The following is a 16,436-nucleotide window of genomic DNA, read 5'->3' as shown; positions in this document are numbered from 1 at the left end:
GGTGTCTCATACACCCAGGTTTGATATATGGTTCATAATGAAATCTATCTAGTTGCTGGTGCTTGTTCCACTCCTCCCCAACATTTGGTATCCCGGTGGCTTGAGCAACAATTTCGGGTGATAGGGTGAAGTCCACTCCTGCAAGGTTCACCTGACCATTGTGCAAATGTAGGACAAACAAGCGGACTAGTTCTCTGTGATGTTGAATTTGCGAGATCCGCTCACAATATCCAAAGCATGATTGATACTGAAAACATGTCATTGCAAGTGGACAAGCTTGCAACTGAGCCAAAGAAGTGGGCTCCTCCCTGACATGCCGACCACCTTTACCACCCTTATGATGCCTCCTTGGCACTTCTATCTCTGGTGTCGAATCACTGTCATAACTCTGCTCATAATCTGATTCGGTTTCTGACATGGTTTTGAAGGCAAGATGGCTGAAATGTATTGTTGACTTTGCACCCAATTAACTGTTGTTTGACTTTTTCAAATGCTGTCACCAATGGGACATAAATACAAGGGGATTGTTAGGGAAAGGAGAACATGAGGGAATTAGGGACAATAAACAAAAATAAGGAATTTAGGGAAGGCAACATGGGAAATCATAATATTGTGGGATTTTAAGGTGAAGTAGGGTTTGGGAACTTAGTAGGTTTTAGGGATTTTAGAGAGGAAGATTATAAAATTTTATGGGAAAATTTGAAGGAGAATGTTGGTGAAGATAAGGGAAAAGAGGGATCAAAAATGGGCAACCTTGGACAGAAAAATACTTTGAAACCCTAGCACAACTAAGTCTTTAAATTTTCCACAGCAATGTAGGGTTTTAATTTCTCATTTTCATGGCATTTTTAACATATTAATTTCTCATTCATCTTGCAAAACCAAAACTAGCCATGGAGGAGAGGCCTACCTGAAATTTTCTTGAGAGAAAAGAGGATTTGGTAGCTTGCTGGCCGTTTATTGGGTGAAAAACCCAACACGTAGCGCACCTTGGCCAACGTGTAGTGCCCCTCTGGTGCGTAGCGCCTGAGTAAAAATGCACTGGAAAAGTCGCGCTGATGCATAGTGCGCCCTGGGTGCGTAGCGCGCCTCAGCTGACGCGTAGTGCGCCCCTGAAACTGCCCAATTTTCTCAATGACTCTTGAAATCGCCTTTGCAAGGATTCACTTGGCTTGTGAGAGGCAAATGAGTTGCTAATGAAGAGTGATGTGCTTTTATAGGCTCCTTTTTTATTTTTATTTGCCCAAAACCCACTTTATAATGTTTGAGTGTTGACACTTTTTGAATTAATTGGCTCTGACTTGTGGTTTCCTTTTTTTGAAAAAAATCGGATGAAATGATGATTTCTTCTGAAAATTTTTGCAGGGATGGCTTTTGAGATGCTTTGGCAAAGGAGACCAGGGCTGTGCTTCAACATTTGGAGAATTTGAAATTTTGACAATTTTTTACAAAAACGAGATAATGACCTTTGTTTTTCAAAAACAAAGTTTTGAAAACAAGGTGAAAATTTAGCTGTACAATAATGAGAATTATTGAAATGATGTTTTACGAAGGACATCCCTTTGGCCTGCTGGTCCTTTATGACCTCTCAAGACAAAAATTGACTCAACCCTAGATCTAAGACCTTGAAATTTAAAACAAGATGAATGACCCTTTGAAGATTTTATTTACTTAAACAAACCTGAACCAGCAGTGCCAAACAGGAGGGGAATAAAAGCCACAAACTCCTCCACCAGAGTTATGGCATGCCTAACGAAATGCAGCTGATCAAACTGATGGGACACCTAATCATGATATGCAAAGAGCTTTGATCTTTGATGGAGGAATACTAGACCGACTCTAACATAATCAACCATAACACAAAAGATATATCACTGGGGAAAGCACGAGCCTAAAACCCCAAATCTCTATTATTATACAAGTGGAAATCTTGTTCAAGTTACAAAAAGAATCAGCTCTCAAGCTATCCTTCTCTCTCTGCACTCAAACAATACAGCTCACAAACTCAATAGACATAGACTATATCTTTCTCAAGCCCTCCAAAACTCCTATTTCCTTACGTAGTTTTGATTGGGGTCCAATGATATCACATGTGTGAATTGGCCTCATCACACTCACTGTAACCTCAGGTCCAACTGTGCAATCCATAAGGAATAATATTCCTTCTACATGCAAGGAATATTCACCAAGGAATATCCTAGCAGCTGATAGTACATTGTCCCTCCATCTGATCTCAACTGGATTTCTGACTGAACTGACATGCATGAGTTATCCATGAGTGAATACTCAGTTATCTAAATTACAGTAGTTACATGCTTGCAAGCATTAACTAACTGAACTCTCATTAATTTAACAAACTATTAAATTAATCTAACTGGACTTGACTAAGTTAAACTAAGTCAACTGATTACAACTCATTCGTATCTCTTTAACTGAAGGCTAAATTCCTCAATTAATGGAGAAATTGTTGCATTTCCTCACATAGACTTCAAGTTTTATTTTCCTTAACTAATTAACTTAAGATGAATTAATTAATTAGTTTCCAAACTGTTGTTGATATCAAATTCGAATTTTACTTCCTATGCTTAGTCCAGGGAATGAAAAAAATAAGAAGGGATCTCGAAATGCTATTTTTAGGAAAGATATTTTAGCACTTTCACTTTTCACCCATTGTTGCTAAGATCACCGATGGCTAAACTGCTATTTATGGCCTGTCTATTTATAGCAGTGCTATTTTTAGCAATTTCTATTTTTAGCATTTCTTGTTGCACACTTTTCAACACTCCCTCTCAACAAGAAAGGGATTATCAGCAACCCGATCCTGTCTTTTTGGAACTCAAATTTTCATTTTGACAACTCCTTTGTCAAAATATTTGCATCCTGCTCCTTGGTCAAAACATACAGCAACATCATGATCCTCTTGACCACACAGTCCCGTAGACGATGGTAAGAGATATCTATATGCTTGGACCTGTCATGAAACACTGGATTCTCGGAGAGTATATCACTGTAGGATCCATCATCTAACCAAACAATCCCACTAGAATCGTCCACATCCAAATGGCCTCGCATGCTGCCTGACTCGCAGTCATGTATTTAGCCTCTGCTGAGCTAAGTGCAACTGATATCTATTTCCTACTATACCAAGAAACTGTAGCTGAACCAAGGTTGAAGATTCCTCCATAAGTGCTCTTTTGGTCTGATGGACTACCTGCCCAATCTGCATCTATGAAGCCTTGCAGCTTCACTCCCTCTATCCATATGTACCATAATCCGTAATGTGTAGTGCCTCTGAGATATCTCAGCACATGCTTCGCTACCTTCCAAAATAGCTTGGTAGGCTGAACCATAGCTTGACTCAACTGGTTCACCACAAAGCATAAGTCGGGTCGTGTGTTCACTAGATACATGAGTGAACCCACGAGCTGCCAATAAATAGTAGCAGCTACTACCTCACCTGAAGTAGAATCCTCCTTCCTCCAGTTCCTAGCTAGAGGAGTTTTCATGGGCTTGCACTTCTCGATGTGAAAGCACTTGAGGATCTCATTGGCATACTTGCCTTGAGACACAAATACTTCCCCATCTTTCTGCCACACTTCCATGCCTAGAAAGCAGTGCATGAGGCCCATGTCCTTCATCTCGAACTGTATCAACTCCTCATCACCTGTCAAAATCAGATCATTGACATAAAGTACAATAATCAATGGCTTACCATCTACCATGATGTGGTATAGGTTCGCATCTGCTTCACTCTTGGTGAAGCCCAACCTGGTGAAATAGCTGTCAATCTTGGTATACCATGGACGGGGTGCTTGCTTTAGCCCATACATTGCTCTCTTGAGTTGGCAGAAATGCGACTCACAATTGAAGGTCTTAAATTCTTTGGGCTACTCAATGTATACCTCTTCCTCAATCTTCCCATTGAGGAAACCCATCCTCACATCCATCTGATGGATCTTCCAACCCATCTATGCTGATAGAGCTAGCATCGATCTGATAGATGAGTACCTTGATACGGGAGCAAAGGTCTCATCATAGACGATCCCCTCAATCTGTGAGAAACATCGAGCAACAAACCTTGCCTTGTGCTTCTCAACACTACCATCAACTGCCTGCTTACCTTGTAAAGCCATCAGGAAGTAACCACTGACTTGTCCACAGGTCTAGAGACAACATCCCACACACTGTTCCATATGAGAGAATCGTACTCTTCTACCATTGCATCAACCCAGACTGCTTGCTGCACTGCCTCGTGAAAAGAAGAAGGTTTGGTCAGTACACACTCCCAAACCAGGGCCATGTAGCTAGTGTATCTCTCGGGAGATCTCCTCTATCTGCGCTAAGAGGATGGCTGCCCCACATTCTCTCTCACACTTTGTATCAATCTGTCAGCTTCCCGCGAGCGTTTCCGCTCATCTTTGGAAGACTCTCCAGGAGTGGTGGTCTCCAATACTAGATCTTGTTGAGATTGCAACAAGATGATGGAGCTTAGTGAAAAGAGACGCCTTCACTAAGTGGGCCCGCAGGCTATTTTTGGCGCAAGTCTATTTTTAGACTATGTCTATTTTTAGACATATGGATCATGTCTATGTTTATGAATGATTGATCAAGTTGGGAAAAATAGATGGACTTCTATTTTTGGTGAAAGTGTGAGTGATCAAGTCTATTTTTAGACTGGCTGTCAAAAATAGAAAAGTCAAATATTATTATCTCACAATAATATTTGGACTATAAACTTAATCTTATTCTCTTGGAGCACTTCAGTTTGAGCTACGGAAGTGGCACATGCAGCTGTCAGAAGGAAATTCGTTTTTCTTATGAGTCAGTTGAGTTGTTGCATGCATGACTTCAGTTAGAACTCAAGTGAGTTGAGTTTAGTGGACTGGAGGTACAGTTGATGGAGTTGTGTTCAGTTTAACTTAATTAAACTGGTTGTAGTTAGTCTAACTGCAGATAGACTAATGATGAGTTGTTAAAATAATTATTAACTCATAATACAACTAAAGAATACATCAGTTAACTCAGTTGCATGTCAGTGCATGTTCAGTTCAACAGGGACAAGTGGTAGAGAATCAGATTGCTATTAGTTGTGACTATAGTTGTGCACCAGATCTTGCACAATCAAAGGATTGAGTATGCCAATGAGTTTGCTCACGTATTTGGCCCGCATTTTAGCCTTTGCTCACGTCCACAAAGAGTGAGTGACTATTTTGCAGGTGAAAATCGAGTTTGGGAAGCTATTCTCATAAGTTCTTGAGCAGGTATTGAGCAGTGGAGGCAGGCAAGCAGTGGAAGAGATTTGGAGATCAGATCTGAGCTGTATTGTGTGTAACAGAGGTGGAGATACTTGTGAGAAGTATTATGCTGTGTAATGTTACATGACTCAATCATTAATATACAGATAGTGTGGGGTTTTTTAGCGAGATGCTTTCCCCGTGATACATATTGTGTTAATGTGTGAATGCTCTTGATGTTTTATTGTTATTGATGCTGCTATATTCTTGATCAACGTAGAGGAGATTATGTATTATACATGTTCCGCTTAAATTGTATGATCAGGATAATCTCTGTTGAATATGTGTTAAATTATTCAAAATTTCTACAGATCCTCTGCATGTGGTTGATCCACATCATCAGGAGGCTCCTCCTCCTTTGGAACTAAAAGTTCCTAATCACCATGCAACTTGACCTCCCTCTCAAGTGACACTTGCATGGCTCTCTGCTCGTTGAACTTCAGATCCCTACGCACTACAGTCCTCTGACTGGCAGGTAGAAACACACAATAGTTGTGGGGTGTATCTTTGCACCCCACAAGTATCCCCAACTTAGCTGTTTGTTCTAGCTTCTTCTGAGCATCTTTGGTCACATGACAGAAAACTAGTGATCCAAAGATACAGAAGTGACTCACATTTGGTCGCTTCCCTGAAAAATCCTCAATGGGTGTCTTCATCCCCAAAACACAATGAGGACTTCTTTTCTAAAGATACACTGTTGTATTGCGTGCCTCAGCCCACAAATGAAGTGGTAGGTTTTGATCATCCATCATCGCTTGAGCTGCTCCCACAATAGATCTGTTCTTCCTTTCGGCCACCCCATTTTGTTGTGGGTTATGAGGTGGCGTCAGTTCCTGTTTAATTCCTTCTGTAGCACAGATGTCTTTAAACTGCTGGGAAACATACTCTCCACCATTGTCGCTACACAAGGCTTTTACTTTCTTCCCAGATTCTTTCTCAAGCGAGGCTTTAAACTCATAAAACCTCAAGAAGATCTTGTCCTTATTTTGCATAAAGTAGATCCAACATCTATGAGAAAAATCATCAATGAAAATAACATAGTACCTTTGCTTAGCAATGGAGGCTGTAGAGAATGGTCCACACACATCTGAGTGAACTCGCTCGGATTGCTCTAGCTCTACTATCCCGATCTTGAAAGGAAGCTATCGCATACTTACCTAGGGTGCATCGTTTGCATGTATCTTTTTGCTCGAGTTTTCCCTTGGGTAAGCCAGAAGAAATTTGTTGCATGGTCTTCAAGGCCCCGTGATGCAAGTGTCCTAGTCTTCTATGACATAGCTTGCCAACATCTTGGCTTTGCACCACCTTTACTTTGGAACTCAGTGCAGCATAATGATCTACCTCCAGCTTGTAGAAATTCTTTACTCGAATCCCTATTTTCTTAGTCTATCCAGTGCCGATATGCCTCAGGAATACTTTTCCTTTACTAAAGTCTACATCATAGCCTTTATCTTCTAGCATAGCAATAGACACAAGATTCTTTTTCATACTTGGTACATATTTAACAACAAATAGGGTGAGAGGAGCACCATGCTCCCTCTGAAACACAACTGTACCTTCACCTGAGACACAGTATTTTCCATCGTCGCCATCTTGATCTACATTTGGAGATCCTTCTCCTCCAATGTACTAAAAATATTCTTGTCACCCGACATGTGGAAAGAAGCTCCATTGTCCAGGTACGAAACACATCCCATCATGGATGAAACCATGCATGAGATAAATGAGAAATCCTGCTCAAATTGTGAAGCTATTTTATCACCATCAAATCCCTTAGAGGAATCCTTCTTGGATTTCTTCTATGGACAATTCATAGCATAATGGCCCACTTCATGACAGTGAAAGCATCACACCTTTGACTTGTCAACTTTGTTCTCAACATGAGAAGATTTGGATCGGCATGCCTTCCCTTTTCCTTTCTTAGCTTTACTCACTAAAGATATATTTTCTTCATCATCTTGTTTTGATGAAGATTCATTCCTGGTGCTCCGCCTTATCTCCTCCTGCATTAGATCTGACCAAAGTCGTTCCCAATCTGGCAGTTTTTCTCCTTCATTAATCGGGTCGTGGTAGCTATGCTAGCTCTTAGGAAGACCGAGGAGTGCTATAATCCCCATGTTGTCATCAACAGTCACGACCCCTACACTTGCAAGCTCATCCCTGCAGGTGGTGAGATTGTTCAGGAACATAGAGATTGTGTGACCCTTTTTGCACTTGATCTTGCGAAGTTTGTCCTTCAGCGCTAGCTTCCTCTGATCGTTGCTATTCTGATAAAGATCTTTCAATTTTTTCCACATCAAAAATGGAGTCTCCTTCCCATGGAGGCTCGAGACAATGTGATCTCGAACTCCCTCCGGGAGGATACTCCTTTCTCTAGCCACACACTTTTTCCATTCTGCCAGTTGAGTAGCATTGGTCGGCTTTTGGAATTCTTGATCAATGAAGTCCTTGAGACCGTTATCTTCCAATACTTCCTCCATGCTATCCTTCTAGGCTATATAATTTGCACTGCCATCAAGGTCATATTCGAGTCTTAAACCATTGAACACCATTGTGAAATAGATGTGATAAGAACTCAATTCAATATTCAGAAACCAAAATTCGTACTTCTCCTGATTGTATATTTTTCTTCATTGATCACCTTTGCTTTGATAGCATGTAGAAATTTCACACTATAGATCACTTGGTAATGCAATGTACTAAAGCAAAACACTTGATCTACTTCTACAAACAATTTAGTAGAAGCTTAATCGAACATGAGAAACATCAAGCATGAATAGATATAACTGAGAATTAGAAGTAATAAACCATAACACAAAGGATATATCACTGGGGAAAGAACCAACCTGAAACCCCAACTCTATATTATCATACAAGTGGAAATCTTGTTCAAGTTACAAAAAGAATCAGCTCTCAAGCTATCCTACTTTCTTTGCACTTAAACAATACATCTCACAGAATCAATAGACATAGAATATATCTTCCTCGAGCTCTCCAAGCCTCCTATTTCCTTGCGCAGTTTTGATTTGGGTCCAATGATATCACATGTGTGAATTGGCCTCATCACACTCACTATAACCTAAGGTCCAACTGCGCAATCCATAAGGAATAATATTCCTTCTACATACAAGGAATATTCACCAAGGAATATCCTAGCAACTAATAGTACAATGTCCCTCCATCTGATCTCAACTGGGTCTCTGACTGAACTGACATGCATGAGTTATCCATGAGTGAATACTCAATTATCTGAATTACAATAGTTACATCAATGCAGGCATTAACTAACTAAACTCTCATTAATTTAACAAACTGTTAAATTAATCTAATTGGACTTGACTAAGTTAAACTAAGTTAACTGATTACAACTCAATATTACAACTCATCATTATCTCTTTAACTGAAGGTTAAATTCCTCAATTAATGGAGAAACCGTTGCATGTCCTCACATAGACTTCAAGTTCGATTTTTCTTAACTAATTAACTCAAGATGAATTAATTAATTAATTTCCAAACTGCTATTGATATCAAATTCGAATTTTACTTCCTATGTTTAGTCCAGGGATTGACTAAAATAAGAAGGGATCCCGAAATTCTCTTTTTAGAAAAGTTATTTTTAGCACTTACGCTTTTCACCCATTGTTGCTAAGATCACCAATGGCTGAACTTCTATTTATAGAAGTGCTATTTTTAGCAATATCTATTTTTAGCATTTCTTGTTGCACACTTTTCAACATCTATTACAATATTGTGGCACTATTATTGTGATTTGGTGCATTCCATTTCAATTGTGTCAACACGACCTGAAGAATTACAGGATTAACACATGGGCAACTTTATTATTTGGAGAATGGTGATTGGTTGATGTAATTGTAATTATCTTAGGGAGCATGTGGTTGTCATTCAATTGGAATTCCATGATACCTAGTGCATTGCTTGGAATTTCAAAATTCTCATTTTCCCCTTGAAGACTGTGTTGCACTGCATATGAAGTTATCATTAGGTTTTAATTTTTTTTGTTGATCTTTCATTTTGATTTGGTTAAATTACTAAATATATGAATGTAAAATCAAGGAAAAGGGCATGAAGGTTAGAAGAACTCATTTGGTATGTTAAAAAGTACGAAGTTGCAAATTGAAATTTTTATGTTGATAATTTTATTTTTACAAAAGGGAAGTTAATTTTGGAAGTTGTGATATTGAATACACTGACTAAGAAGCAAGCAACAAGAAGAGGCCATTTAGTTTTCAAAAATTCCATTTTTATTTGAGCATGTTACTATTTTTTATATGATAAATTCTTGTTGAATTTTCATTGTAAATGAGTGCATTTTCAGTGGTAGCGGACACCCTTTTGAAAGTTAATTGCAAGTTTCTCTGATATGAAGCTAGAGAAAATGACGCGAGTCAATGATTTGTTAGAATAGTTAAGTAGTCTAATGTCGTCTACTATTCATAGCAATGTTCAAATCAGTAAGGACATGCTTTCTGACATTAGAAGTTGTTTGCAAAAGGCATAAGAGAAGATCGAGGTTTTGCAACTCGAACCTTAATTCTAGAGAAATGAACTTCAACAAAAGCGTTGTGATTAAGAACTTATTTCTATTCAGAACTTTATTTTTTATTTTAACTCTCATCAATAGTATAATTTTAATCAAATTTGTAAAGACATTTTAGGAGAAAATTTCAGTGCAGAAAGCCATGGTCAAGCAAGTGTATGTAGAGTCATCTGCATACAACTATGAAATTTATAGTGTCCAAAATCTTTATAAGACCGTGGGATGAGATTACATAACAAACACAAAATTGGTTTGGGATATAACAAAAATGTCTTGGATATATAATTTTCATCTTCCTGATTTTTATAAACCAATATAATTTCAAAATGCTATATTTTTGGATGCTACTGTGAGTAACAAGTTAATCGGTGCCAACAGTATAATAGAGTTGGACATGTGAAATATCGATGTTTTGATCTTCACCTATATGAGAATTGTGGAAAGTATAATCACCACTTAAACAAATGTTCATGAAAGAAGATTATTGCAAGAGAAAAACTAAATTTCGTATGGGTTGCTTCTTGCGATTGGTCAAAAACAACAAAGAGGATTACAAGTCATACCATAGGATATGTTCGAGAGTCTTAGCCAGTCTTGCAGTGCTGAAGAATACTTCTCACAAGTTCGAGATGTCAAAATAGGCTGAGTCAGAGATCCATTGAGCTACAACCTGTACTAGTTACAACCAAAGTTGAAGTGAGAAAGAATTCATTTTTGTTGAATGACCTTTTTGTGAAAAAACTCTTCTAAGTTTTAAATTCATAATTATTCGAGGAACTACATTGATAGTTTCAGAGTTATTGGTCACCTTAAAACCACATTTTTCGTTGTTCTGAGAAATGCTATGAAGGTTGTAGAGCTGGTGTTGGTTGAGACCATCAGTTCTCCCACATTGGTTTATGGTCATCCTTAAAAACCATTTTTTAGAGACATTCAATTCTTATGTGAGAAACATTTTTGCATTTTGAGCTCTCATTCTTTGACTTTGATACATCCATTCGGATTAAGGGGGGAATGTTAGACAACTAATCCTTGGGATTAAAGTTGGATTAGGTTTGTGTTATTGTGAGTGGTTATCAGAGTCCGAAAAGACCCAAAAACGGATTTAACAGTTTCTTATATGTATTTATATGTACACATTATACATCATTCATTTAGATCAATTAATATATAGTTGTTGAATTGAGACTTTTGTGATCCATATCAAGTTTATGAGAGATTTTTTGGCATAAATCATAAGAAATTTCATTTGTCGACACGTTTCGAACCAACTAGTGTGGTTCATCGTCAGGACAAGTTGAAGAGTCAGATCTAGATTACAAGTTAAATAGGCAGAGCAGAACATTCAACGGTAACTAACTAACGGCTATATTTGACTAGGAAACAACTACAATGACTAACTAATGGCTATATTTGACTGGAAACTGCTAGTTGGATGGGATCCAAGGAAAAAGGGGGGGATAACATATTTATTTATTATTATTTTTTAAAATTTTTGGGAGTTAATATTAAGGATTTAAATAATTAATCAAATAATAAGGGTTGAAGTATTAATGAATTAAAAGACGAGTTAACTATTAAATAATTATTATAAATATACATATATATCTTATTATAAAATTACATATACGAATAAACCTATCAAATTTCTAAATATTTAGCTATACTTATATGTTAAATTGTTCAATTATTTTAATTATAAATCAATAAAAAGGGGGTGCTAAAAGACGAAAGGGAGGGGGGAGGGGCTAAAAGACAAAAGGGAGTATCGCAGTTCCATCACCATAAATTTAGGAATTGTCTTTTAGCCCCCTCCCCTCTCCCTTTTGTCTTTTATCACCTCCCCCCTCCCTTTTGTCTTTTAGCCCCCCCTTTTTTATTAATTTATAATTACTTTATAATTAAAATAATTGAACAATTTAACATATAAGTATATCTAAATATTTAGAAATTCTAGAAGTTTATTATAATAAGATATATATGTATATTTATAATAATTATTTAATAGTTAACTTGTCTTTTAATTCATTAATACTTTAATCCCTATTATTTGATTAATTATTTAAATCCTTAATATTAACTCCCAAAATTTTTTAAAAATAATAATAAATAAATATGTTATCCCCCTTTTTTCCTTGGAACCCATCTAACTAGCCGTTTCGAGTGAAATATAGTCGTTTCCTAGTCAAATATAGCCGTTAGTTAGTTACTGTTGGATATTCTGCTCTGACTATTTAACTTGTAATCTAGATTTGACTCTTCAACTTGTCCTGACAATGAACCACATTAGTTGGTTCCAAACGCGTCGACAAATGAAATTTCTTGTCATTTACACCAAAAAATCTCTCATAAACTTAATATATAGTTGTATTTGGTTTCTAATTTATTTGTTTTACAATTTTTAAATATGTCATCCTAAATATAAAAATATTAATTATTTTTTTATCACAAATAAAATAGTTTTTAAAATAATATCATTACACATTACTATTTTAAATATAATAATAATATATTTTAAACATATATTGTCATCATCATCAAAAGCAAGTTTCATAAATCATTCTCAACATCAAAAAGTCTTCTTAATAATAATAATAATATATTTTAAACATATATTGTGGTAATCATCAAAACCAAGTTTCATAAGTCATTTTCAACATCAAAAGGTCTTTTCATTCCTCATCTTCTATCTTACCTTACATTTGGAATTTTAATACTCGTAGTCTAACGAGGCGGAGGAGTTGCCTGGAAAGTTATGGAAATTCCGGTCATATCTAGAGAAAATCCGACAATAATTTTTGTAAATCCTAGTTATAGTTGTTAAACTTCAAAATTTTAGGTGTCTTAGAAGCTTTTGATGGTGGTGAATCCATTTCCACCATCAAAAACATGATTCAAACATTGTGTTTACAAGATTTTTTGAAATTCTTTTTCCCGGTTGTTAAACTTCAAAATTTTAGGTGTCTTAGACGCTTTTGATGGTGGTGAATCCATTTCCACCATCAAAAACATGATTCAAACATTGTGTTTACAAGATTTTTTGAAATTCTTTTTCCCGGATTCCAACCACTTTTGGCCGTCTGGGCAATTCCTCCGCCTCGTTAGATGACTCCATTTTAATATTCATTTTAAATGTTGTATATACTTAATGTACTGTTTAAATTTAATAATAGACATATATAATCTCGCTCGTCAATAGCACCGTAAATATTAATTGCTTAGTAACCACTTTTAACAATATTAGTGACACGTTAAGAAGTTGTATATGCTCATTATTAAATAATGTACTTGCGTAAATCTAAATGTGGTCATATACGCCCAGCACATTAATATGTCAATAGGGAAATAAATATTCACATTAATAAGTCAATAGGGAAATAAATATTGGTTGCCCTCGTAGCTTCCAAGTGGCCATAAACGGATTGAGCAACCAAGTATTTTCATCTGGTTGTGCTACTCTTCCGCGTCCTTCCTCATTGCTCATCAGCGTGGAGAGCCATGGCTACCCACAACCAGGTGGAGTTGGGTTCTCTACCAGTGGGAGACAAAGACGATTTGACAAGTGATCGGTACAGAACTACAGTCCCGTCGGTGATGGAAGGGGAGAGAGATGTGGAGGGGTCCTTTGATCACAGCAACAAAGGAGGATGGAAAACTATGCCTTTTATCATAGGTGACTCTACCATTCCATTGTTGTAGCGCTTCATTCAATATTTCCTTCATTTTTGTAGACATGGAAATAACTGCGTAGCTAGGCATGACTTCTTTGCTTCTATTTCTGGGCTTCTGATAACCATTTCATGTTAATTGGCCAATACGATTCCATTTTGGTCTGGTTTGTTCGTTCTGGCTAATTTGGTCTGACTTATTCGTTCGAGTCTCTTTGTTATTTTCCCTTTTTGGCCTTCTATGTTTCATCTTCTCAAACGTAAGATTCCCAAAAGCCCAATTTTCTATAACTGGCCTTACTGCAAGTAGCTTTTAAAAAAAGAATATCTTTGTTGTGTCCCCTACGCAAAAACATTAGAGCGTGTAGTCTATGATCACTGATAGATTTTTGATGTCCTCTATAAAAATCAGGAAAGCAGCTTACCGCAAGTAGCTAACACAGCACTGGTTCAAAATTTGTGTTTTTTTGGGAACCACTTTGTTTGACTTTATCCATGGTTATACCTATTTTGGATATCTTTAAATTTCACTGTTAAGATAAGATGGGCATGTTTTCCTCTCATTGCAGGCTTTGTTTGGCGATCTATGTATCTTTCTGATAGGAATTAAATTCGTCGGTGTTGAAATGGCAGGAAACGCGGGTTGTGAGTATTTAGTAACTCTGGGTTTCAGCTCAAATTTCATCGTCTACTTAACAGAAGAATTCCGCATGTCATATGTGACGGCTACATACGTTATTACCTTATTGATGGGAATGATGAACTTTGCCCCGATTGTAGGCGCTTTTATCTCTGATTCTTATCTTGGCAAATATTGGACTATTGCTCTGGGCAGCATAGCGACTTCCATCGTAGGTTGCCCTTTCCATGGATCGCTTTATTTGCTTATCAAATAATAACATTTAAAGATCCACAAAGTCAGAAATCCATTATAACCAATATTCAGTAACTTGAAAGAAGTGTTTTCACTGTTTGTTTCCTAAAGGCAGTTCAAGCTGAGACTGTGTGCAGTAACTCTAATCTGCTGGCTTTTATTTTGAAGGCAATGGTTCTTCTCTCACTTACAGCCATATTTCCTCAGTTCAGGCCGCCTCCGTGCAACACTAATGCAGGAACCCTGTGTAGACCTGCATCAGGACATCAAATTGCCTTACTCTATTCCTCCTTTATAATGATGGCCATAGGAGCAGGTGGAATCAGACCGTGTTCGTTAGTGTTTGGAGCAGATCAATTCGATTACAAAAGCGAAAAGGGGAAGAGAAGTATACAGAGTTACTTCAACTGGTCTTACTTTTCAGTCATGATGTCGATGCTGTTCGGAACGACGGTCTTAGTGTACATTCAAACTTATATAAGCTGGGGTTGGGGTTTTGGTATCCCCGCCATTTTGATGTTCCTTTCCGTCACAAGCCTTTTTCTGGCGGCAAAGCTCTATATTCGTGTTACACCAGAAGGAAGCTCATTCACCAGGTTGCTTCAAGTATTAGTTGCTGCAGTAAGGAAACGCCATTTGTCTTTGCCTTCGCAGACATCCGATTACTATGACCCTCCACAAAACGGAGTTGTCAATTCAACGATGGCTCGAACAGACCAATTTATGTAAGCTTAAATAACCAAAAGTAGGATTGATTCAGTAGTATATGTCAACTATTCGTGCTCGCTATGATTGGTTTTTCAAAAACATTGTAGAACTGTAATCCCTGTTATACTGTTATAGATCATAATAGTTGAATTATATTTGAAATGATGGATATTGGGTAACTAATTTTTAGGTTTCTGAACAAGGCTTCCATAAAAGTCACCCGAGATTTTAAAGAAGACGGATCCGTGGCCCATCCATGGAGACTGTGTAGTCTTCAGCAGGTGGAAGAGCTGAAATCGTTGATAAGAATAGGGCCCATATGGTTAAGCACGATTGGCCTCGCCGTGTGTCTGACACAGCAACACACATTCTTTGTTGTGCAAGCAGAGACGATGGACAAACACGTGGGTAAGCACTTCCAGATCCCTGCAGGATCATTTGTAGCCTTCAGCATGCTAGCGGTCATCTTGTTTTTGCCCATCTACGACAGACATATCGTGCCCTTCTCCAAGCGGATGACCAAGGAAGGCCGGGGGATAACAATTTTACAGAGAATGGGGGTCGGATATGCCGTCGCCATCGTCTCGATGGCCATCGCCGCGGTTGTTGAAACCAAGCGGCGGAACGTGGCGTTAAACCACGGTTTGATGGAGAAACCGGGAGACGTGATTCCGATGTCAGCACTGTGGCTGGTTCCTCAGTATTTTGTGAGCGGTCTGGCAGAGTCGTTAGCTCTAATCGGAGGGCTCGAATTTCTGTACAGTCAATTCCCCGAAAACTTGAGGAGTGTGGCGGGTGCACTCTTCTTCATGTCTTTGGGTGTGGGTAGTTATCTAAGCAGTTTCATTATCATCATTGTGCAGAACACCACAGGCGGCCCCGGTCACAATAACTGGCTGCCACAGAATCTGAACAAAGGCAAACTCGATAATTTTTACTGGCTACTAGCGGTATATAAAGCTGTCAATTTGGTGTATTTCGTCGTCATTGCTCTTCGGTACAGATATAAAGCCACCGTTGAGGATCAAACAACCGAGGCATATTCCATTATTGGGCAAGATAATCAAATCCTTGATCATGTATAAGTATGCCTTTTCATGCAAAGTTGCAGTTGCCTGAAACACATACTCCATGTCCTCTTACAGTCATGCTATTGTTATAGTCACGCTATTGCTATCTTGTAAGCGAACCCAAGCTTCAAAGTCTTAGGAATCATCTATCACCATAAGGAAGCTTCATAAGTCTGAGGAAGCGGCTTAAAAGTCTTGGAAGCGTTGGTTACGAGTGATAAGATGAATAATTTTGATGTTTTCATTAGGAGCGATAAGTCTTCG

The 16,436-nt window shown here is 37.9% G+C and overlaps 1 protein-coding gene across 1 annotated transcript; it reads left to right on the top strand.

Annotated features, from left to right (window-relative positions):
* The first annotated feature begins 13,351 nt into the window (after positions 1 to 13,351).
* LOC149142990 (protein NRT1/ PTR FAMILY 2.13-like) lies at positions 13,352 to 16,187 on the top strand. The gene is made up of 4 exons (XM_089453059.1): positions 13,352 to 13,525; positions 14,154 to 14,371; positions 14,563 to 15,119; positions 15,293 to 16,187. Exons 1-4 carry the CDS (start codon positions 13,447 to 13,449, stop codon positions 16,185 to 16,187), a joined length of 1,749 nt encoding a protein of 582 aa, XP_089309185.1. The 5' UTR covers positions 13,352 to 13,446.
* The last annotated feature ends 249 nt before the right edge of the window (positions 16,188 to 16,436 follow it).

This window comes from Pinus tabuliformis, chromosome X, assembly GCF_031772625.1.
Source record: "Pinus tabuliformis cultivar Carrire ecotype Pingquan chromosome X, CPIR1, whole genome shotgun sequence".
In the NCBI taxonomy this organism is placed as follows: Eukaryota; Viridiplantae; Streptophyta; class Pinopsida; order Pinales; family Pinaceae; genus Pinus; species Pinus tabuliformis.
Note: the sequence above shows the minus strand (reverse complement) of the source record. Positions and strands in the feature narration are given on the sequence as shown.